The sequence below is a fragment of the Zingiber officinale genome, chromosome 9A, assembly GCF_018446385.1.
Source record: "Zingiber officinale cultivar Zhangliang chromosome 9A, Zo_v1.1, whole genome shotgun sequence".
Taxonomy (NCBI): Eukaryota; Viridiplantae; Streptophyta; class Magnoliopsida; order Zingiberales; family Zingiberaceae; genus Zingiber; species Zingiber officinale.
The window spans coordinates 125,399,757-125,424,709 of record NC_056002.1 but is presented as its reverse complement, the minus strand read 5'-3'; the positions used below and the strand labels follow the sequence as shown (position 1 = coordinate 125,424,709).

General features: G+C 35.4%; 3 protein-coding genes across 4 annotated transcripts; all 3 read right to left on the bottom strand.

The window, feature by feature from the left end:
- Positions 1-2,072: 2,072 nt before the first annotated feature.
- On the bottom strand, positions 2,073-2,749 carry LOC122020274 (40S ribosomal protein S16-like). The gene has a single exon (XM_042578139.1). It carries the CDS (start codon positions 2,661-2,663, stop codon positions 2,229-2,231), a length of 435 nt encoding a protein of 144 aa, XP_042434073.1. The 5' UTR covers positions 2,664-2,749; the 3' UTR covers positions 2,073-2,228.
- Positions 2,750-3,218: 469 nt separating this feature from the next.
- Positions 3,219-6,709, bottom strand: LOC122020273. 2 transcript variants are annotated; one of them, XM_042578137.1, is made up of 7 exons: positions 6,560-6,709; positions 6,229-6,314; positions 4,871-5,011; positions 4,603-4,765; positions 4,230-4,353; positions 3,689-3,908; positions 3,219-3,543 (listed from the first exon to the last, which is right to left on the bottom strand). In XM_042578137.1, exons 1-7 carry the CDS (start codon positions 6,675-6,677, stop codon positions 3,442-3,444), a joined length of 954 nt encoding a protein of 317 aa, XP_042434071.1. In that variant the 5' UTR covers positions 6,678-6,709; the 3' UTR covers positions 3,219-3,441. The 2 variants fall into 2 exon arrangements, with proteins under 2 accessions (XP_042434071.1, XP_042434072.1); XM_042578138.1 differs by having other exon boundaries at positions 3,689-3,896.
- Positions 6,710-8,320: 1,611 nt separating this feature from the next.
- LOC122020054 (probable inactive receptor kinase At5g10020) lies at positions 8,321-15,040 on the bottom strand. The gene is made up of 3 exons (XM_042577775.1): positions 13,940-15,040; positions 10,710-12,353; positions 8,321-9,095 (listed from the first exon to the last, which is right to left on the bottom strand). The coding sequence occupies exons 1-3, from the start codon at positions 14,862-14,864 to the stop codon at positions 8,515-8,517; spliced, it is 3,150 nt and encodes a 1,049-aa protein (XP_042433709.1). The 5' UTR covers positions 14,865-15,040; the 3' UTR covers positions 8,321-8,514.
- Positions 15,041-24,953: the final 9,913 nt, after the last annotated feature.

The window sequence follows — 24,953 nt, the reverse complement described above, 5'->3', positions numbered from 1 at the left end:
TTGGTGTTGATTTACACAAACCAGCACCAATCGTGATGCTGATGTGCGCACCAGCACCAAGTTTGCGAAAATCAGCACCCATCCAATATGTAGGTGCGTAAATCAACACCTTGATTGGTGCTGATTTCCGCAAACTAGCACCAACGTAATACTTCTACGTTAATGCTGATTTTTGAAAACTAGTATCATCATGCTAGTGCACAAATCAACACCACCAGCACCAACACTCTGGTGCGCAAATCAACATCACTATTGGTGCTTGTTTGCAAAAACGAACATCAACGTGCAGGTGCTATGCTAGAACAAATCAACATCAACGTGCAGGTGCTATGCTTGAATTTAAAGACCCGCATCAACTTGCATATAGGAAAGAAAAGAGAATTCTATACAATTGACATAGAGGAATAAAAAAATTCAATTTTAACAACGCCAACGATCCATGTGCAGGATTAGCCCTCCGGATATTATTATATATATATACTAAATCAATCAGCCCCATGTTCAAGCTTCATCAGGCCTCATCTGTCATCACCGAGGAGTCCACGACAGAACTATGCCAAAAACACCACTATTCACCTCGCAAGCTTCGTCAAACCAATTCTGTAATTCCACGGTCTTTTGCAAACCAATTCTGTAATTCCACGGTCTTTTGCCGGAATTCTAACTCTTCTCAATTCTACAAATCTACCATGTAACCACCTCGGGAGCAAGCTTCATCAAACCAGGCTCTACACCGAGGAGTTCATTGCAGAATTGAGAATGTTGTTCAAAGCAGCGTATCGCAACGAACAGAAAGCGATGCCGCTGCCTACTTATAAAAGAATGGTCTCCTTCAAGCATTATTGTTCAAGAAATTGTTCGCCAGCTAGCTACAACTTTAATATTATATAAAGTATGATCATCTGAATCATAAAGTTGGTTTGGTTGAGGATTAACCTTAATAATCTTGGTTATTTATCTAAAATTATCAACGTAAATCCTGTTTGATTTAGGTAATCAATGATTTTTGAGTAATGTTCCATGTACGATATTTCAGTAAATCCTGTTTGATTTAGGTAATCAATGATTTTTGAGTAATGTTCCATGTACGATATTTCAGCAAAAAGAACATGTAATCTGGAATAGAAAAATCTTGAAAAACTGATATTTTTCTTGATTCCGGAATTAACAAAATTTTTTTATCTAAAATATCCTCAAATATTAGAAAAATATGATAAAAAAATACAAAAATATAAAAAATATAAAAAATAAAATAAAAAACTTAAAAAAAACCGTAAAAAATAAAAAAATAGAAAAATCTAATAAAATAATTAAAAAATGTAAAAAAACATAAAAAAGAAAAAAGGGAAAAATTAAAAATAATAATAATAAATTTAAAATAAACATAAAAATAGAAAAAATGTAAAAAAGTTTAATAAAAAACATAAAAAAAAATTAAAAACATAAACATTAAAAAATAAAAAAAACTTAAAAAATAAAAAAACATCAAAAAAAAAAATAATAAAGGAAAAAAACTTAAAAATAAACAAAAACATGAAAAAGAAAAATAAAATAATAATAATAATAATATATGATTGATTTTGTAACTAAGGATAGTATAATAAAATATTAAATTAGGTTATTCATTAAAATTTTTAAACAAAATAAATTTTTATTGCATTATCTAAGTTGAATTAAAGATTATGTTTTATTCTCCATAACCTTAATTATATGATTATTTGATAATCACATAAGTAAGGCTTAGTTATTCTGATAACTTGAACCAAACAAGTCCTAAATGTATTGGGTCTTAACCGATTATAACTCAGCTCAGAAAAACTCAGAGTTGTGGAAGCTCAGAATTCAAGCTAGTTTTTTTGTATAATTCTATGATCAGATTTCTACTGTTACAATTTTATGGCATACGTCGAACAGGGCGATCACTGTAATTCCGCCGATACAAGACAATTGTTCACGCAGATTCGAAATTAAATGCAAGAATGTTCGACAGTGACAGATGATATGCCATGGATGAATAATATGAGGCAGAGAAAAATAAACCTTTTGATTCATCTGAAGCACAAAACGACTGATAAAGTTTCATAATAGCGATGAATCGGAATAGATAGAAATCACAGTTCAGAATCAGGGCAATTTGTATGATCCAAAAGCAACATCCGACGAAGCAACAGCAACTGAAAGCATAACAAAAAAGAGAGGAAAGGTTCAGAATTACAGACCCTGTGGATCTACCGGTACGACTTCTGGAAACGAGCCCGAGCGCCACGACCACCAAACTTCTTGGGCTCGCACCGGCGGGGGTCGGCGACGAGAAGGGTCCGGTCGTAGCGTACGAGTATGTCCTTGATCTCCTGTTTGGACTGCTCGTCCACGTACTTCTGGTTGTAGGCGACGAGGGCCTTTGCGATGCTCTGGCGGATGGCGTAGATCTGGGAAGTCTTGCCGCCGCCCTTGACGCGGATGCGGATGTCGACCCCCGCGAACCTCTGCCGCCCGAGGAGTAGGATGGGTTCGAAGGCCTTGAGGCGGAGGATCTCCGGCTTCACCAGCTCGATGGGGACGCCGTTCACCTTGATCAGGCCGCGGCCGCGTTTGCAGTGCGCCACCGCGACGGCTGTCTTCTTCCTGCCGAAGCACTGCACCGATTCCGCCGCCGCCGCCATCGTCGCCGCACAAGCTCGAGCAAGAGGAGCGCCAGGAACAAAACCAGCAAAATCGGTGCTCAAGAGAGAATTGCAATGCCTTATATACGACCCTTTTCGGCGTTGCCCTAATTCGAGCCAACAAAATAACCGGTTTCCCAAGTACTTATTGGACCGGTTTACCGGAATTGATTAGCGGTCCAAGTCTACTACTTCGACACGCAAGCAGACCCGGCCTGGCAGGTTTGATTCGGATTCGAACCCCCGGAATCTTTCTCTAGTCACATGTACACCGATTTCGACCCTCCATCCTAATTCAAACTATAATTCAGGAGACGATGAACTCAAAGAGAGATTATAATCAATTATAATTGAATCATGATCATAATTCAACTACAATTATAAATGATACATCCCTAATCCATTTTTTTTTATAGATAAGAGAATCTGACCTTGGCCCCAAATCACGCCAGCTTTTCGCTGCCGGAAACTTTGGAGCCGATCGCGATTTGCTTCGAAATTTATTCGGCTTCTCGACATGCAAGATATTTTTGTGTTTGATTGCTCATGCCAAAATAACTTGAGAATTGCTGGTACTTATTATTGATAGAATATACCTTATACATACCACAAAAGGTTGCAAACTATACACAAAATCTTTGTAGAACATAGTTTATAGCCTTTTTAGGATCTAGATAGTTGGCCACAAAGCACTATTTCGGATTAGAGATATTCAGCTATAGAACACTATTTGTTGCTCTGTTGCCTTGCTTTTGAAGGTCTAAACATCAATATTGTACTAAAGAAATCCGAGTTCCTCTAGCTCGTCAACATGATCAGGTGGTAGGGGAGGTGGGCGCCAATCTTTGGCCAAACCATCCATGTCATCGACTATGTACTCCTGTTTTTATTTTGGAAAAGTGATTAGGCATCTAAAAAGGAACATGAAAAAGAAAACAGAGCTTTAAGGTAATAAGAACTAGACATATCATTGCAAACGAACCAAGGCGGCAAGCCAACTAATTAGTTAGCAAAGGAAGACTCACTCTCGTAAGCAATCGTTTGCCAAACGTGTAATAATGATACTTCCAAATTTGTCGGCCAAAAATTGAGGCAATGGCAATAGCGTATAATAGGCCAATAAAGGAGACGAGGCCTATGACAACTAACTCCATAATAAACATCAACTCTAGCCAAGTTTGATCAGCTTCTGCCATGAATCCATAGTAGAATGCTTTGGTACTTATGCTCCACCTGCAGAATATGCTAAATGTAATGGTGATCATAGTAAATCGTAGAAGAACAAAGAAATGTGTATGGCTGAAACGATTAGGTATATAACCTACGAGTTCCTTTTTATTTCCTAAGCATGTTTAGAGTACACTCTTAGTTTGTTTAAGCACAGTGCGACTGGCCAATTTATTTTCTAAAGCAATCATGGTTGTGACTATTTACTGTTCAAAGAAGAAGCTTTCAAAGACTGCAGACCATGGAGACAAAGGGATGCAGGAGAGATCCAAGACGGAACTCCATCTATTAAGAATGTCTGAATTTAGAAAATAAGAACAAAAATGGTAAGATTATTACCAGGATCTTTTGCAAAGAATATATAAATCTTGATATGACTGAGCCTTGCCCAAGAGCTTTCCTAGATTATAGCAAGACATTAAGAATCTGGACAATCCGAGAAGAAGACAACATAGCAGCAGCCCTATGAATACAAGTTCAAATAGTAAGAACATAGCACAAACATAGATGAGAATTCTCAAAACCCTCATTTTTAAGACTCAAATATCATAAGGAAGATATATGAATATCATCTAAAGAAAGATCATCTCTCTAAAGAACAAAATTACTTGTAGACTTTTCTATGTAATCAACATAAATACATTCACTCATGTTTGTTTTAAGCTATGTAATCAGCTTCAGCAACTGCATTAGAGTGGAGAGAGGAACATACCAAGAGAATAGTAGACATTCAATTTTGTAGCAGAAACCCTTTCTAACAGCAAAGGATAATAGACATAGCTATCAAAAACTCCACCATAAAAATAATTTAAGCTGCCAAAATAAATCCCGTTTCCACAAACCAAATACAAGACGCTTGCCAATGAACAGATTGCCTGCAGTAACACAGTTTGCTTGCATGAGAAAAACTAACGAAATACAATATTTTCTACATGTTCATGAATTAATATTTAATAGGACAAATTGGAAAGCAAACCTACAATTTGAATCACAGCAAATGCACATAGTATATTCCGAAACTTGAGGAATTTCAGAATTCGTCCTTTTCTTTCTGGATGAACATGTACCCTTAGGTAATAGGGAGCTTTGCAATCTGTACAATTGGCAAATGCAAAACTTTCCTAAAGAACAAGAGAAAGGTGAACTCAGATAAAACTGAAAACAAACTTGCATAAGGAGAAATAAAGCAGAAAAATGTATCATAAGCAAACACAAAAAAACTGCTAAGAAAGTTCTTGTAAGATAAGATTTGGTTCATTAATTAATCTTCCTTCTTGAATTGACACTTCAAGACCAATCACCTAGACTACTTCTTAAACACAAAAGATAGAAGTTGATTCATACCAAAAATAGTCAACATCTATGCTCTATGAATGTTGACTCTGTGTATATGCATGGCTATGTTGATTGCCTCAAATATAGTTTGCAGTCCAAGTCATCAAGTAAATGCTCTTGTTTGGAAACAAAGTTAGTTATTACTTAATCTCCGACAATGTTCTCTTATTTGTGAAAACCAACCAGTCCAACACAAACCAACCACTCCAGCACAGGCCAACCAGTCAACCAGTGGGGAAAAAAAAAGTCAAAAACTTTCTCATTCAGACTCGATAAAGATATATTGAGTGATGACTCAAATTTTCTACATTTATGTGATGGTCACTCCCCTCAAGTGTTCTTGCATTCTCAAGACTAAAAAATTTCTGCTAGAGGAAAGTTTATCATGGGTAATAATTATAATTAAAAGGGTGTTTTTTTTATTATTCTAAAAAGACTGTCCTATGTTAAAAAAAAATATCAAAAAGACACTCCACCATAAATTTTCTTCCCTAATTACCACTCTTTTATCGAGTCAGTCCAATAATATTGTAGTAGTTTTGGCCAAAACTGACACATTTGATCAAAATTGCTACATTAACCTAAACTGACTTGGATATTTGGTAAATCATTGCATTGTTTCCCCTAGACCCAAGGGAGTTGTAAGATAATACATGATGTATTTTTCTTTCACATTTGAGTGGATTTGCATCATGTAGCAGTCATCTAACAATACATGTTGTAGCAGTTTTCAATAAAAATTTTAGACCTTTTTGCACTTTTTTAACCCCTTTTTTTCATTATCAACCTTCAAAAGCTCAGTATGAAATTCCAATATATTCAAGTGAAATGATTGACTTATCAAAGAAAGGGAATATTATTGTTCTCTATATCAAAACTCAATCAATAGTTTAACTAGAGCTATTGGGAAAAAGAAAAAGGAAATAAAATTAATTATCTTTAATTTCAACCATTTATTTATAACTATCTATACTAAAGCAAGATTAGTACTTTTCTAACTTGCCTTTACAGTCCTATGGTAGTCCAGGCATTCTCGGTGTACGAACTTAGAAGATCCCTCGCATTTGCAGGGTGAAATGAGATCCCTCCCTGAACATTTACAAAAGAACAATATGAAACAATTCAGAAACATAACCCTTTTTTTTGTCTCGAAAATCATAAAATTGCGATTGCGAACTTCAAAAGATAAACCCCCTTCTGAGTCGGTCAATCCTCCCATTCCGATCGGCACTAGAACTCAAGTATAAGAACCAAGGGCGGATCGAGAAACAGAAAGGGGCCATTGAAAGGGAGAAAAAAAAGGAATGAGGAACGATTTGAGGCGAGGAAATCACCATCGCTTCTGAAGCAGACACGGCAGCGGGTCTGCGTCCCCGGGCCGGCCTCCTGGTCTACCTCGTCCGGAGCATTGAGGTGGTCGTGCGCCGCAAGGAAGCCCTTCGCCTCCGCCATTGACCAAAAGCAAAGAGCTGCTTCTCCAGCTCGAGCTATCCGTCAAATTTATAGATGTGAAAGAAGAAATTAATTTTAGCTCTGGAAATAGATTGGAGTTTTTTGAAAAAAAAAACTCTTTAAATTTTATTAAAATAGAAGAAACAAAATCATGTGAAAGATCAATAATTAGCTCCTTTAAAATTAGAAAACTTAACATTTTTCTTTTAAGTCCTGCGATTTTATTCTATTCGTAAAGCGGTACAAGTTATTTGTTGAAATATACATATTTTAAAAAAAATAAAAACTACAATATATAAATATAACAAAGGAAAAGGGGATTTTTGCAAACTCAGCAGCGCAAATTTGACGGAGTCTTACTACTACTATCAATAATTAATGATTTAGATTTAGTGTGGGAGTGCGTTTGACTTTTGTAGTCAAAGTTGTAAGGCGTTGATTTTGACTTGGAAAACGATGGGAAGGCCCCTCTATGAACCAACGCAAGATAAATAATTGAGAATAGTGGATGAGGATTTAGGGAGCAAATTTGCTTGACTCATGGAGTATAGAGAGTATAGAAGATGGGACTAGATTTTACATCGATTCAATCAAAGAAGAAAAATAAAAAGATTCCAAGTTATTGTTGAATCAATTATATATGATCCTTTTTATTTTTTTTATTTAGTTGGTATCATATATTCAATTTATTAATTTAATATAGTTGATTTGATTCTATAAAAAATTTTATTGATGGTCAAAATAAATCGAAAAGTACTCATGAATAACTAATTATTAATTAATCATCTATTAAAAAAAATTTATTGATTAATTTATTAAAATTGAGACTTGATTGCCAAGGATCTTTTCCATCGTACTATGTGAGATGAAATTTATTAAACAATCGCAATTTTGTTTTGAGTTGATATGTATGACACTCGAGATTGGGTCCACCGGATCTATATTTTTCTTTACCCTTCTACCTCGCATAAGTGATTTCAAGATTTGTCGCATTCGATAATACATTTTAATCTAGGAGATGGAATTACTGAATGGTGGTGACATTATTTTGATTTGATCAATAAACATTGAGGTGGAGCTTGATATTTTACCAACTATAAATATCAACTAATGAATTGTTTAATGAGACAGTTTAATAGTCAAATAAAATGATTTCAATCAAGAAATCTTCATTGGTTAGGTCTAACTATTTGCCTTTTTTACAGATATTTTATGGTGATTTTAGGAAAGACTACTCTACCGTACAATATAGATTATCATATGAAAATAGAGATTAAATTTAAAATAATAATAATAATAATCTATCACCTTTTTGCCACATAAATTGATTGAAGCCACTCTATAATTTAGAATCTTATTATAAAATTATTTAAAATTTCAGTTCATGATTTATAAGCTTTAAAATTATATTATAGTGCAAAGAGAGATTTAAAAGCTTTAATAAAAAAAATGATGAAATCAATATTTTGGAGCAAAATGTTTGAATCATAGATTTGAAAAAATGCTATAAAAATTCCACAAAGTTACAAGTATGTGAAATAAAACACAATGAAATGTTTGAAGAGACTTGTGAATTCTGTCAAAATCAATAAGAAAGAAATACAGGGACCTTGGAGAGGGCAACATGGGAAACACAGAATTAGTAAAGCAAAGATACATCCTTTGGAACTCAATTCAACACGCTGCACTGATATCAAATCAACCAATGATAAGCTCTTTACACTAAATTTTTGAAGGTGCCTTGCTTGCAAGGCTTCGAACCCAAAAAAAAATGGGGGGAAAAAAATTTAAATTCCAGATACATGTACAGGAGAGGAGGAAGTTGAAGGAGAAAATCTCACATTGTTATGGCACAGAGATCTTGAAAGACTGTCCGGATGTTAGGCCTCTCATTTACAGGTAGAATGCACTGAAGTGATACTGCAAGTAGTTCATCCATCACCCTTGGAGCTTCCTCCAATCCTGAGATATCCCTGTCAAAGCAGTCTGCTCCCCGTCCCTCCCTGTTGCACATCTGCACCCAATCGGTGAGATCAACTGCACCCGTTTGGCCTGAGATGATATCACCAGCACTTCTTCGAGTTAACATCTCCATGAGAATTACACCGAATGCATACACGTCAGCCTTAAATGATGGGGATGGCTTGCTTGCAGTTTGTAGCTCAGGGGCTCGGTACCCAAGTGCTCCCAAGTTTAAAATCTGTTCTGCTGTCCCACTGTGTGTCATGAGACGATGAAGGCTATAATCTGTCAGCCTAGCAGTGAGATCTGGGCCAGTGAGGAGGATATTTGTTGGCTTTACACTTCCATGAGCTAGGCCCTTCTCATTATGGAGGTAATACAAACAACGAGCCACATCAATAGCAATTTTTAACCTTTGGCTAACTGAGAGGCGTGAGTACCTTCTAGGTGTGGACTCTGCATATGGAAACAATTTAAGAAACAACATTAGATGGCCAAATCTGTGAAAGATTAAACATTAGATAAGATCATTTGCTGGAAGATAATTTAACTTCAGAATTACCAATCTAGTTTCTAAGTCTTAAGCGATGGTAAATGTAGTTAAGGAAATATGGGCAAGTAAATGTTCTCTGGTAACGGAAGTACAAACAAAATTGGTAAAAAGTGAAAGGCCAAACAAAATAGCTTAAGGGAAAAGAAGAATTATAGCAATAATTGTGGTTTTAATCTCCATGTTTGATCATTCTCAGCAACTGCAAGTCTTCTTATTTCGCCCCGTCTTGCATGCCCATGTTTAACCATTCAGACATTTTGCTCAAGCTTGTCTATAACAATAGGCCATCTCACAAGTCCGTGTAATTTCCTCATTAGATCATTTGCGGCCTGATTTTGTTCTTTCAATTATTTTGTATTCAGAAACTTGTGGTGAGTGTTGCTAATAAGGAACTGGAAAGCAAAAACTATGTTCGGCCTGATCAACATTAGGAAGTAACTGAAAAAAGTTACTTCCTAATGTTGATCCGTCTTCTAGTTCTAGTCTAGCCAAGATTAATCTTTCTTTTCTCATACGAGAGATAGATGACAACAGACTAGGATTGAATTGACCAACAGTTGAAAGAATTAAAGAATTTACCAGGAAAATATTAGTCATTAGTATGTAGTAAGAGCATCAACATTAACTACCCTATCTAAAGATTTTACCCTAAATTTTAGATAGGGTAACTAAAAACCCTCTACATCAGTTACCCTATCCATTTCCTAAATTTAGATTTGATGAATAGTGATTCTCTAAATTTAGGAAATGAAACCTCTATCCTCAAAATAAAATAATTTTTTTTTTAATCTCTCTCCTCCCACTCAATCTTTTTAATCTCTCTCCTTCCACTCATTCCATAAATATAACAATAAAAAATAGAAGAGAAGAAAATAATAAAAAAATTAAGGATGATGAAAATTTTAGGGTATTTGATGTAGTGTATAGTGAAAAGTGATTATCTAAATTTAATAAAATGGATCATTTATCCTAAATTTTAGATATAGTAATAGGGAAATTGATGTGAATGCTCTAACGAACTCAATCACATGTCAAAAGTATTCATATTGATTGTCATTTAGGGTATGAATGTGATGAACTTATTGAACAGGTGGTATGGAGTGTTATTTAAGGCACTCTTATGATGAACTTATTGTACCTTCATGATGAACATAACAAAACTGTGGTATGGAGTTAAAAAGTAACGGGACGGGAGATATTTAGGAAACGATTGTCTTTTACAGATAAGAATCACCACAAAGTTACACTAGGTATATGCCAATGGTCATGCTAAGAGTGGATTAACAATCCTCTATTTTATTTCATTGACGTCACATGTCAAGCTATACTGAGAAAACAATGGAAATGCATCTTCTGAAAGCATTGATCCATCCATGCAAGTTGAAGCACATATATGACAACAAAAAAATGTAAGTCTACTATAGGTTTCAGTTGCAAATTGTTCATGCAGCAGTTGAGTAGCCAATGCCAATTTCCAAAAACTAGATGACATAGAAAAAAGTTGAAGAAAGTCATACCATAAAGATAAAGTGACAAACTATCTCCATTAACATAGTCAGAAATGATCAATCTTTCTTGCTCTCTAGGGCCCCAATAATAGCCTCTCCAAGGGATGATATTTGGATGTCTAATGGTCCCAATTCTCTTTGCCTCTTTGGCAAATTCTTTTTTGACTTTAACAAGGCCTACTCTTAGCCACTTCACAGTCAAAACGTGACCGCTATCAAGGGTTGCCTTGTAGGATGTGCCATGGCTACTTCTACCAAGAACTTCTGCAGGGGCACGAGATAATTCTTCAGCTGTGAATATCAAAGAGTTGTCTAAGAAAAAGAGCTCTCCTGCTAAACGATCTGGTGAATACACATCTAACATGGCTGGTTGCTCAGATGCAAGAGAATCAATAAAATGAGGCGATGAGCACAATGGTGATCCTGGAGAAGACCTCTCTCCTGTATTAGCAGGATAATTGTGCACATTATTCATAGCACTTTCTGAAGTTCTACTATCAGAATAACCATATTCAACAGCCTCTGGCAACAACTCTTTCTGTGCTGATAGTGTTCTAGAAGCTGTCAATAAATGGTCATTGGAGAAACTAACTGAAGAAGTGATGGGATTATCCTTTGACGATCTAGATATATTTGAACGGCCAAATCTCCCAAGCTTTAATTCTCTTCCAGTGGTTTGGTCTCCAGAACGATTCTTTCCACAAAGTTTTTGGGATCGAATCACATATAATGTCATCACTGCAAACAAAAGTAACATGACACCACCAACTGATCCAACAATAGCAGCTATTCGGAGACTATACTTCAAATGGTGATGATTTTGACCGAATTCATCATCATTTCCGGAAGGCATGCCACGAGGAGAAACTAGCAATGTATTTCCAGGATAAAATGAGTTTCTTGGAAAGTGCTGCAGACTTTGTGGGATGGTGCCAGACAGATCGTTATAAGAAACATTAAAAGCTTTAAGAGTTGGCTGAGGCATATCAGGTATATCACCATCAAAATGATTCATTGACAGATCAAGGATTTCCAGAGAGCTGAGCTTACCTAGTTCACTAGGCAACTCTCCAGACAAGGAATTATTTTGAAGAATAAGCAGCTTCAATCTTTGCAAGTTAATAATTTCTGACGGCAATGGACCAGTCAATGTGTTATCAGATAAGTCAAGGCTCTCTAGATGATTATAAGACGGTAAAACAAACGATTCAGTTGAATGTGAGCTCTGAATTGGAATATTCCCAGAAAATTGGTTTCCTGAGAGATTCAAACTAGTTAAAACAGATTTGAAAAACCCAGGCAGAATTGGTCCAGAGAATTCATTCAGACTGAGATCAAGTTCAGACAAGGAAGGATAGTTTTCAAATGCAGATGGAAGAGAGCCTGCTAAATGGTTATTCTGAATCCTCATGGATCTCAAATTCTGAAATTGTAATGCCTCAGGATAGGCGCCCGACAAAGAATTTACACTTAAATCAATAACTTCTAATGTGTTTCCCCAATTGGGAAGAACCGATAGATCGCCAGAGATATTATTATTACTCAAATCCAATGATATACACAGCCCTATACTTGAAGGCAATGAACCTGTTAGCATATTAGAGGAGAGGTTCAGAAGCTTCAGGGATGTAGAGTTGACATCCAAAGCATCACCTGTGTAGACATGAAATTTGTCAATTTTTGAATGAAACAATACAGTGTATAACAAGAGAGACAAAACTTTAGCTGAGACTGTAACTAAAAATTTCGAAAAGACAGGCATTGGTACCATGAAGGAGAATTTTTTTCCATTTCAGACACAGCAGTGAGGTGATTTTCTTGTAACTATTTGTAGGGAGACACAAAGTATTGTTTTGACAAGATTGTTGGATTTTGATATTGTTTTTTCAGAAAAAAGGAAAGAATTTAGAAGAGAGACATCTACATTCATGTCCTCATGGTTAAAGGTCAAAATCTTACGGGATACATATCAATCTAATCATTGTAGCAAAAAGTGATTGTGTTCACCCAAGATGCCCCTCATAGCTTGTCCCCGGATTATGTGAAGGGAGGTAAATCACAAGGTCAGCTTATAGCCAACCGTCAAGTGGCTAGGTGGTACATATCAATCTAATCAGCACATTATCTACTTTTCCTACAATAATGATCCACCAAATTATGAAACTCAATTTTCCTACCTATAACCATCATCAAACACTGTTTGTTCAAACTATTTGGGGCGGGCAATTTGCCTTCCTCTATACACCATGATCAATTAAAAACTTTCAAAATTCCTCAATCTTTTAGATGATATTTGATATAGCAAGGAGACACTAAAGACCTCACAAACTGATAATGACATCATCAAACCCTGTTTGTTCAAACTATTTGGGGTGGGCAATTTGCCTCTATCTATACACCATGATCAATTAAAAACTTTCAAAATTCCTCAATCTTTCAGATGATATTTGATATAGTCAAAACACTAAAGACCTCACAAACTGATAATGACATCATCAAACCCTATTTGTTCAAACTATTTGGGGTGGGCAATTTGCCTTCCTCTATACACCATAATCAATTAAAAACTTTCAAAATTCCTCAAATCTTTCAGATGATTTTCGATATAATCAAAGGAGACACTAAAGACATCACAAACTGACAAACCCTGCTTGTTCAAACTATTTGGGGTGGGCAATTTGCCTTCCTCTATACACCATAATCAATTAAAAACTTTCAAAATTCCTCAATCTTTCAGATGATATCTGATATAGTCAAAGGAGACACTAAAGACCTCACAAACTGATAACGACATCACACTAATCCATACTTGAATCTTTAAAAGAACAAGTCCATTGCATGTATTGCTATACCCTGAAAAGGAAGAATTGTTGGTTTGTATATAGTTGCACCCCTCAATTGGTGCTTTGCATAAGATTCAAGAGAGAAATTCATCATTTTTCTCCGTGATGGGCCTTCAAGCACAAGCAAGTTATACAGGCTTAAACTGCCCATCCTACTCATTTGAATTTACCCTGAAATCACAGAAAAAAAAAATCTACACAAGATGTCTACTTGGTTCATAGTCTTATCCAGCAATATCTCTATTGGCAATGATTACAAGTAAAAAGGGATAAAATCACAGTTAGCCTGAAAAGAAATATCAAGGATAATCTCAAGAAAAATCTCCTTCCAATGAGTCACGTTCCTCCCAAGTTCCTTAGAAGATCTTAATAATGTCATATGCAGTGCTAATTTACCTGTAAGCTCATTTCCACTAAGATCTATTTCCTGCAACTGCAGTGAACTTGCAAGCAATGCTCCTGGTATAGATCCAGTCAGATGATTACCAGAAGCACGGAAAATTTTTAAGCTATAAACAGAATTGAAAGCCGGGAGCTCTCCAGTCAGCTGATTGTTGCTCACATCTAAAACGTCCAAATTTTTGAACGTTTGAATCAAGTCATTTGGAAAGAAGCCACCAACGAGCTCGTTATTGCTCAAATTCAAGTACTTGACCGTGTTCCCCAAGCCCGTGAGGTTGACTGTGTCAACAGGGAGGTTTCCAGTGAAGCCATTGCTACTCAGATCAACATATTCATTGTACCGTAAAGCCGATAGGAGCTCCGCCATGTCACCCCGCAGGCCATTGGATCGCAAATCAAGCACCCTAAGCTGCTGCAGATTCCGGATCCCAGTCGGGATCCCTTGCGTAAAATTGTTACAAGAGAGATTGAGAAGCAACAGCCCGCCGATCATAGTGATCCGCTCAGGCACGGGGCCGTAGAACCTGTTCCCCGACAGATCCAAGAACCTGAGCTGGCTCATGCTGCCGATCCCGGGCACGAGGCGGCCAGTGAAGTCATTGCCGGCGAGGCTGAAGTTCTGGAGGTAACCAAGGCCAGTGAGGGTCGAGAACTTGAGGTCGCCGCTGAGGCCGAGGCGGGAGAGGTCGACGGCGACGACATTCCCGGCGGCGTCACAGGAGACGCGGAACCAGGGGGGAGTGGAATTGCAGAGGGCGGATCCCGGCTTCCATGAGTCGAGGGCGGCGACGGAGGGGCTAGAGATGCCCTTCTTGAACTCGAGGAGGGCCTTGGCGTCGTCAGCCGGCGCGGCGGCCGAGCGGGCGGAGACGAGGAGGAGGAAGACGAGGGCCGACGTGGCCCGGAGGAGCGGATCCATCGTCTTCCAGGGTCTCAGGTTCAGGGAGAGACCGAGTAAACCCTAGCCATGAGAGGAGAGAGAGACAAGGCGTGGGCGTCTTCCAAGTTAGAACTGATGCCTGATGGGAAGGTGAAGAGAGAAGAGAGAAGAGAGAAGAGAGGAAGGCGCACACAGCTACAGCCAACAGACTGTAAAGGACTGAGGTTTTTTTTTAATATATATATATATATATATATACATATAATAAAAATGGAAGAATCTTTTTTTAGATGTTTGTAAAGGACACTACAATTAAAATGAGCAAATTAAATCGAATAAATTAATCCAAATTTAAAATTTTAATTGATTATTTAATATTTTGATTTTTTTTAAAAAAAACAATTTGTTCAATTAATATGATTTGATTTTTTATTTTAAAAATCCTTATTCAATTAAATTGAAATAAAAAAAATCTTCGCTCATTTCGTTATTTTTTAAAAAATATTCTCTCGAAAGATCTAGTGACTAGCGTATAAGTTATTACTATCATCTAGGATTCGAATCTTGAGGTAAATGTCCTCCTCATGCGTCAGTTATTATTTCAAAGACTAGTAGTTATTCGTCATTTATCTTCTCCGTATTGATCTTGAGATGAATTGACGGGAGCGTTAGGACGAACATAATTACCTTTTGCCATCATTATTATTAAAAAATTAATTAAATAAATATTTGACTGAATTTATTGATATTTTATATATTCGATTTATTTAATTTTTATTAAAAATCAGGTTGATTTGATTATTTAAACAATAATAATTTATTCAATTTTAATTAGTTAAATTGGATTCAATTTTAACCGAATACTCAAACCTTAATTATAATTAACCATCTTAACAAACTAATTAGTGGATTAAATAAAATTAATCAGCCTAATACATGTTTATCACACACTCATGGGATTCATCTATCAATAATGACTTTGTCATATACTCAATGACTTGCTAAGATAGTGTTATAGGTATGATGACGTGGGTCAAGACAATTGATTTTGTATCCTTTTAGGTTAGTGGATGTTTTTATTTAGGTTTTATTATCACAAATTTAATATTGTTAATCATGGAGTCACTCCTTTAGGATATTGAAGTAAGACCGACACAAGAGTTACGATTTTTTTTTCTTAGGATAATATTAACTTAATCTTAGTTAACTTTAATCTTTATAATCAAGAGAGAAAACTCAAGTGATTATCGTATAAGATTTGAGTGATTTGAATTAAGTAGAAAAGTTTCTAAGGGATTTTTTCCCCTAATGGATTAAAAGGTATAACTTAAGTTGACTATGCAATTGATTGGATGGTTTAGCTCATCAGTTGTCTGATTATTTATTCACATGATAATAAGATAATTGATTTATCTTTCGAGTTCAAAATTGATGAATTAAATTTGGTCCATATGTAGTCTACATTAGTAGTTCTTACTTGGGATTTAACGATCTTAATTTCTCAACCAATAAGCATTCACACATTCTTAGAGCTAGCAATTATGCATTTACGATAGACAATGCTTAGGACAAGCATGTCTCCATCCAATCAATCCAAACCAATCATTCATCACTCAGTTTTAAATATTAATTTCTCATCCACTTTAACAAAATAATTAACAATGATTTATTTATGAAATAACAACTAATTAATTATCAAAATTATTTTTTAACATCGTTTTATATGTTATAACTCAGCCCATGATAAGTTAATCATGGCAAGTCTCAAGCCTAAATAAAGAAAGAGGGTTGTATTATGTTGTTAGTTAGTGTTAAGACTATGACAAATATTCAATGAATGAATTTGTTAAATTATTATGCTAATGCAAGGTTGTTCTATGTTGTAGGGTCCGATTGTAACGTCTCACCAAAGACGATTATATCTCCAGAACTCAAATGTAGTGTTAAATATGCAAGAGTTCGTGTTACAGGATTCGACTGTAATATATCGACAAGGACTACTACATCTTCAGGAGAACTTGAGTGTAGTATTAAATAGGCAAGAGTTCTCACACGATAGATTGAATAAAAAACAAATATGATAGGAAAATTAATAATCTAATATTTGGAACATGGAACATAGGAACCTTCACTCGTAAATAAATAGAGGTAATAAATATGATGATTAGGAGAAAAATTAATATTTTGTGTATACAAGAGATAAAATGGATAGACGAGAAGGCAAAGATGATATAGAACTCAAGTTTTAAGTTATGGTACACAGGAAAGAGTAAAGCGAGAAATAGAATTAATATTGTTGTAGATAGTTAGTTAAAGGATAAAATTATAAGAGTAGTTAGAAAAGGGGATATAATTATAATCCTTAAGATAATAGTGGTGAAAGAAATTATGAATATAATTAGTGTATATGTACTGCAGGTAGGATTAGATGAAGCTACCAAATCAAGATTTTAGGATGACTTAGATGAAATAATATAAAGTACTCCACCAAATAAAATGATTTAATAGGACGTAATCTAAATGTGCATGTTGGAGTGAAAAATGAGAAATATGAGAAGGTACATGAGGGTTATGGATTTGGAATGAGAAATGAGGAAGAGAAAACTATATTGCATTTTGCGATAGCATATGACCTTATATTAGCTAATACGTTTTTTAAGAAAAAAGAAAAATACTTATTCACGTTCAAAAGTAAGAATAATAAATGGTAAATTAACTTTTTTTATGATTAGAAAGAAGGATATTGCAAAGTCATCCAGAAAGCTTAACTTCCCAACATAAGTTAGTAGTGTTGGATATACGTCTCAAATATAGTATCAATAGAAAGAAAATATATACGCCTCCTAAAATTAAGTGGTGGAAGTTAAAGGATGAAAAATAAAATATATTTAAGGAGAAGGTAGAAATACAAACATTAGGTGAAATATACGGTGACTCTAATACTATATGGGATAAGATGATATCAAAGTTAAAAATAGTAACTAAGGATGTACAGTCGAAGAGATATGCATTACTAAGTAAAAATTTTGATAGCAGAATGAGAAAGTGAAAGAAAAAAAGAATAACTTATAAATAATTATATATTTGTAAGAACGAAGAATTTTTTTTTAAAAAAATATACAATAGTTAAGAAAAAAGCTAAGAAAATAATGAATGAAGTAAAGAATGAAACTTTTGAACGATTATATCAAAAATTGGATACAAAAGAAGAGAAAAAAGATATTTATAGAATAGTTAAAGTGAGAGACAGAAATACAAGAGATTTTATCTAAATAAAATATATTAAAGATGAATGTAATAGGAAAAAAATGATAAACCCAGCTAGCCCTCGGGGTGACCGATCAAATCCCATGGAATTTTTCCACCAGCCACCAAGGTAAATCAGGAAGCGTTTGCAGCGGACGACCAAGAAGTCCAACATCCTTTAGTTGCATGATGAATGTAATAGGGTATTAGTAAACGATGAAGAAATAAAAGAGCGGTTGAAGAGGTATTTTTATTAACTTTTTAATAAAGGTTTAGGTAACCAAGTTAACTTAGGTAATTTAAGTAGGTCAAATAAGCATAAAAATATAAATTTTTATCATAAAATTTAAACTTCAAAAATAGAACAAGTTTTAAATAGATGCACAATATAAAAGTTGTTGGACCAGATGACATTCCAATAGAGGTATGAAAGTGCCTAGGGAAATAAGGTATTGAATGTCTTACAAAATTATTTAATATGATATTAAAAATTTAAAAAATATATATGACCAATGGAGGATAAGTACTCTAATTCCCTTATATAAAAACAAGAGAGACATACAAAATTATACAAACATAGGGGTAAACTAATGAATCATATCATGAAACTTTTAAAAAAAAGTAATAAAAAAAGATTAAGGAAAGAGATCTCGGTGACCGAAAATCAATTTGGGTTCATGAAGAAGGTCAACAATAGAAGCTATACATATTCTTAGATAATTAATTGAAAAATATCGGGAGCAAAAATAAGATCTACACATTGTATTCATTGATTTAGAAAAAACTTATGATAGAGTCTCAAGAGAAATTATATAGAGAATTCTAAAAAGGAGAAGTATTAGCATAACATATGTTTAACTAATTAAATATATGTACGAGGATGTAACGACTAGAGTAAAGACTTCACGCGAAGTAACTAAAGCATTTCTAATAAAGATAGAGTTATATCAAGAATCAACTCTAAGTCTCTATCTTTTTGTACTACTTATGGATAAACTCACTAAACACATTCAAGACATAGTACTGTGGTATATGCTATTTGCAGATGATATTATTTTAATATATGAGACACATAAAGGAGTAAATGTTAAACTAGAATCTTGGCAGAAAATACTAAAAAGGAAAGGTTTTATGCCTAGTAGAATAAAGATATAATATATAAAATTTAAGTTTAGCAATATTAGATGTAATGAGATAATTATTAAGATAGGAGATGACGAGTTACCCAAAACCTAGAGTTTTAAATATTTAGGATCATTTTTGTAAAACAATAGAGGGATTGAGAGAGATGTCTTACATAAAATACAAGTAGGATGGTTGAAATGGAGGAGAGCGTCAGATGTTTTATGTGATTGTAAAGTACCTCTAAAACTTAAAGAAATGTTCTACAAAACTGCAGTTAGACTTGTTATGTTATATGGAGCTGAATGTTGGGTATGACTCAAGCATATGAGCAAAAGAAGAGAGTTGTAGAGATGAGGATGTTAAGATGGATGTGTGAACATACGAGGATAAACATAATAAGAAATGAGAGCATTAGAAAGAAAGTCGGAGTTGCATCTATTAAGGGAAAACTCCGAAAGACACGTTTAGAATGGTACGAGTTGTAGGACCCTTGACGACCGGCTAGAGGGGGGTGAATGGCTTTGCAAAAAAAAAAAAAAAAAAACCTTCCTCGAACTTTATAGCATAATAATTATCAACACTTGCATAAAGAAATTACTTGGTTACAACCGGAAAGGTTGTTAATCCAAGGAAGATATAAAGCTCACTAAAATTCTCCTCTGGGTGGAAAAGCCTCTTACAGCAGTTAGATCTCACAACTAGAAAGCTAAATAAAAGAAATTGTTTACAAGTGTTCTATCTAAGCTTCTGAGATCAAGACTGTATTTATAGCCCTGGTTGGGGCGCCTGAAAGGGGTCCAGGCGCTTGGAAGGGGATAAACTTTTATCCCCGTCTCAACGGAACGCGCCACGTCGTGTTCCGAATAATTTTTAGTTCCAGCCGCCCGGACCAAAAGGTCAACTGGAAGTTGACTTTTTCCCCCGGGTCTTCCGCTTTGGTTCCGCTCGCTTGAGTAATCTCAACCATCTGGAATAGGGCTCACGCGAACCCAACTTCTAGCCTTCAAACAATCTTCCTCTCCGGCTTCTCGTCCCTCGGAAACGTCGACACCTCCTTCTCGTCCGTCCGCGTATTTTTCTGGAGCACCTCGTCCCTCAGACGCACCGAGCCCGTCGGTCTCTTTCGCATCGTCCTTCTCGCTAGCTGCATCTTTCGCTCGATTTCCTGTACTCCAAAGTTCCTATACACTTAGACACATGGGTTAAAAACCAACAGGACCTAACTTGACTTGGTTGATCACATCAAAACTACCTTAGGGAACTAACAATCTCCCCCTTTTTGATGTGATCAAACCCAAGTTAAGTTAGGATAAACGATAAATAAATAGTTATATTTTTTTGCAAAAAAAAGTTTACAAGTACAAAAATTAAGTACAAAAAATAAAAAAGATTAAAATTGTACTACCTCCCCCTAGACTTAATCTTTACTACTCCCCCTTTTGATCACATTAAAAGTGGAGTATGTTAAACATATTACTTGGAAGGTCTAAAAAGTCTAAGAGAAAAAAAAACAAAAATTATGAAAAGTTAAGTTTTAAAATCTTTGATTAAAAAAAACTCCTTTATTAATAAAAACTTTAGCAAGGGTTGAACAGAAAAAATTTCACAGAACGTTGAATTTTTAGCAAAATTAAAAACATTTGCATTTTGATCACTAGTGCATAAAAATTTCTAACGAAAAAAACAAATCAAAAGATTATTTAGATTAGCTTAAACAAATTTTAATGATTAGATCTTTTTAAATAAATTTTTCTAGCAAAACTTTAAAGCATTAGTTGAATGATTCACGATAAGTAAATTAAATATTCAATTCAGTAATTGACTTCCAGGCTGTGGCGAGATACTAGGTCTTCCTGATTATTGAAGCATCAACCACTTATAGATAAAGCTTCTTAAAGAATTTAAATATTTAACTTTCTTTCTGAAAGCCCTAAGAAAGTAATTAATCTAAATATGATTTTAGAACCCAAAATAAGTTCCTTCCTACAGGATTAATCAGAAATTTCTTTGTAATGTATTTTTATGATATTTTCCTAATTTTAGCCTTTATGGTATTTAAAATACTATTTTAAATTATTATATCTCCTAATATTTTGATTATTTAAGCATGCATGATTTTTCAAATATTCTATTTCTAATTTTAATTTATTATTTTCTATTTTTTAAATTATTAAACAAATCTAAGGGGCATGCATTAACTAATTGTCTTTTCAAATCTATATTTTCTTTTTCTAATTTTACTAAATTCTTGGAAAGAATCTTAATAAATTGAAATGACTTTTCAGGAGATAAGACATGTGACTTACCTCATATTCTGATGCTTCCCCTTCATTGTACCTTTCCTCTGATGATCCTCCCCCTTTATCGATGCTCATCTCTGAGCTACTTTCGTCTTCTTTTTGATGGTCTACCATTAGGGCTAGTCCGACGTAGGCTTCGATTTCATATTCGGATGACATGTCGTCCCATGTCGCCTTTAGATTATGCTTGGACCGGGCTGGCTTCTTATTCTTCTCCTTGTCCTTGTTGGTCTTTGGGAGCTACAAAATCATATTTAATTATCAAAAGAATCTCAAAATCAGTTTTAAAAAAAAAATATCTCCATTCATTTTTTCCATAACGTAAATTCTCCCTCAAACTTCGGCGGGCAGATGCTCAGACCGGCCATCGTCTTGGTGCTTCAGTCAACGGTTAGTCATTCTAAGGCGTCTTGGCTCTAATACCACTTCTAGGACCCTTAGCGGTCGGCTAGAGGAGGGTGAATAGCCCTGCAAAGAAAAACAACCTTCCTTGAACTTTATACTTTATAATTATCAATACTTGCCTAAAATAATTAAAAGACTAAAAAAGCCGAGGTATAAAGAAATTACTTGGTTACAACCGGAGAGATTGTTAATCCAAGAAAAATGTAAAGCTTACTAAAATTCTCCTTTGGGCGGAGAAGCCTCTTACAGTAGTTAGATCTCACAACTAGAAAGCTAAACAAAAGAAATCGTTTACAAGTGTTCTATCTAAGCTTCTGGGACCAAGGCTGTATTTATAGCACTGGTTGGTCGGGGCGCTTAGAAGGGGTCCAGACACCTGGAAAGAGATAAACTTTTATCCCTGTCTCAACGGGACGCGCCATCTCGTGTTCCAGATAATATTTGGTTATGGGCTCCTAGACCAGAAAATCAACTTCCAATTGACTTTTTGGTCCAGATCTTTCACTCCGGTCCCACTAGCATTGGTCTGGATCTTCCGTTCCGGCTTCGCTCGCTTGAGTGATCTTGGTCATCCTAAATAAGGCTCACCCGAACCTAACTTCCGACCTTCGAATAATCTTCCGCTCCGACTTCTCGTCCCTCGGAAACGCCGCGCGCCTCCTTTTTGTCCGGCCACATATTTTTCCGCAGCACTTCGTCCCTCAGACCCATTGAGCCTGTCGACTCTCTTTCGTGTTGTTCTTCTCACTACTTACGTCTTTCTCTCGACTTCCTGTACTCCTAAGTTCCTGCACACTTAGACACAGGGATTAAAAACCAATAGGACATAACCTGACTTGATTGATCACATCAAAACTACCTTGAGGTACTAACATGAGCATGCACTTAAATGACCAATAAATGCTTCAGTTAAATTATGTGGTACTATGACAAACACACATATCAAACGAAATAGAGGAAAATAAAAAAAAATACTTAATTAGCAATAATAAAATAAGATAAAATTTATTTAAGTATAGACGATGATATAATAAGAGATAAAATTTAAAGATATAAAATGATCTATATAATTAATTCTATCTAATGATATAAGATTTGATTGTTATTATTATTATTATTATTATTATTATTATTATTATTATTATTGTTCTACATGACTAATGGTGATAGATGCATTGAGGACGATTCAAATTAGGATTGTTGGGTAAAAAAATGATTGCATAAGACTAAACTTTTAAATATGATTCCAATAGTCTGCGTGACGATGCCAAACTTCAGGAGGCTGTTGTGGTCCTGCCACGGGGAGTTGAACTGGAATACTTTAAAATTAGGCATGCCATTGCAATATTGCACCTTGATATGGCGAAGACGGCAGGGAGCCACGCGGCAGGCGCAAGACTTGATCAAAGCGGAGCCAAATCGATCGGTTTACTCAGCACCGGGTCCGTAGATCTAAGGGCGGGGTCGGATAATTGAGGTCCGACACGAACAGAACCTAGTTATTATAGTAAAATATAATTACACTCATTAATAAATTACAGACTTAATTTATACTCATCATCAAATGAAAATGTCAGCGGTCAGAACACACTGAGATGACGTGTGAAATTATAGGGACACAGTAGGACCTATCCCACTCTCTTAGGCAGCCCAATCCCTCGTAGAATCAGCCCCTTCCCTCCCTCGATCTCAGCCGGATCACATCTCATGGCCTTAACTCTGACTTCACCATTCAAGACAACTAAGTCACATCCATCCTGATTGTTGCTTCACAGCAGAATGTTTGGCTATGATTTCAAGGTTATGCCCTGTGAGTGCATTAAACTAAGCCACATAATCAAGTCTGAAATTCCTCCAACCCATCATTTTCCAAATACGAACTGCAACAGTTGAGAGGAGGAAGAGATCTATGAAGACTGCAGTACCTCTCCATGTGCATTGCCACATGCTCTGCATGATTCCAGAGGGTCAGTTTATCTGTGTCTACCTCAAGAGCACTCATTTTGAGGGAGAGGATCAGGAAATGGAGGAGGAAGAACTGCATGCACATGCTCTTGTTCTTGGTCTTTCTGGCTCCACACTGAATAGGAATAGAAACGCTGCTGGTGCAAGAGAAAGCACAAAACAAGATGTGTAGGAAAACGAAAACAAAAACAAAAAGTCACAGTGATAACCATTGTATGTATCTGAAGGCACAGGGCTACTGAGAATGACCTTGCATTGTAACTCCCAAGTAACACTACAATCAAGTGAAGTCATTCGGGCTACATCAAACTTGTTTAATAAGATAATCGAGCAAGGTCGAGTAAAATTTAAAATGAATCAAATCGTTGAAACGATCGTTCAAGTTTAGCTTAATTTCATTTTTATAAACTTGAATTTAGTTTGTTTAAATGCTATCAAACTTTCAATTCAAATTTATTTAGTTTGAAACTTTTATATTTTTAAAACATCTTTAGTTGATTAGTGAATTTAATTTTGAAAGCTTATTAATTTATTTATTTATCCTTCTCCGAGACTCCGTATAATCGGAACTTCATGTACCGGATTACTTTATTATTATTATTATTATTTTATTTATTTATCATAGCTTTCTTAATGATCATAATTCACCAACTTTGTTCGTGGTACCTGAAAAAAAAGTAATCTTGGAAAAGCAATGCGTGCCACTGGCCAAAGAGCAACCCTTCAGTCCCCCACAACACCACCAGACTCCTGCACCTTGAATTGTTCCTCCGTGAACCATCAACATCACAGGATTGCCCATCTCAACCTGCTACCTTTCAAGCCTTGATTGATTGGCATGCACACCTTTTCTGTCTTTCTCAGACCTCATGAATGGCCTGGTTGAAAGGGGAAATGAAGGGCAAGAAAAGTGGTTGCCATGTCCTTTGAGTTCATGGCCAATCTACTCGACATTGGGCTCCAGTCTCGAGTCTGGAGATTCTCACTAGGTTCTTTAAAATGATCCTAACACTTTTTTTTCCTTCTTCTTCCATGTCATTATTTGATTTTGTTTTTAAGCAAGCAAGACTGTTAGCAAACAAGTAGG

Excerpts from the sequence above, each read along its gene's own strand:
- LOC122020274 (XM_042578139.1), bottom strand. The coding sequence starts at position 2,663 with ATGGCGGCGGCGGCGGAATCGGTGCAGTGCTTCGGCAGGAAGAAGACA.
- LOC122020273 (XM_042578137.1), bottom strand. The coding sequence starts at position 6,677 with ATGGCGGAGGCGAAGGGCTTCCTTGCGGCGCACGACCACCTCAATGCT. Across the intron at positions 6,315-6,559 it reads TGTCTGCTTCAGAAGCGATG|GGAGGGATCTCATTTCACCC; the intron begins GTGATTTCCTCG and ends GTAAATGTTCAG. Across the intron at positions 4,766-4,870 it reads CATTTGCTGTGATTCAAATT|GCAATCTGTTCATTGGCAAG; the intron begins GTAGGTTTGCTT and ends GTGTTACTGCAG.
- LOC122020054 (XM_042577775.1), bottom strand. The coding sequence starts at position 14,864 with ATGGATCCGCTCCTCCGGGCCACGTCGGCCCTCGTCTTCCTCCTCCTC. Across the intron at positions 12,354-13,939 it reads TAGTGGAAATGAGCTTACAG|GTGATGCTTTGGATGTCAAC; the intron begins GTAAATTAGCAC and ends ATGTCTACACAG. Across the intron at positions 9,096-10,709 it reads TTTGTCACTTTATCTTTATG|AGTCCACACCTAGAAGGTAC; the intron begins GTATGACTTTCT and ends TTCCATATGCAG.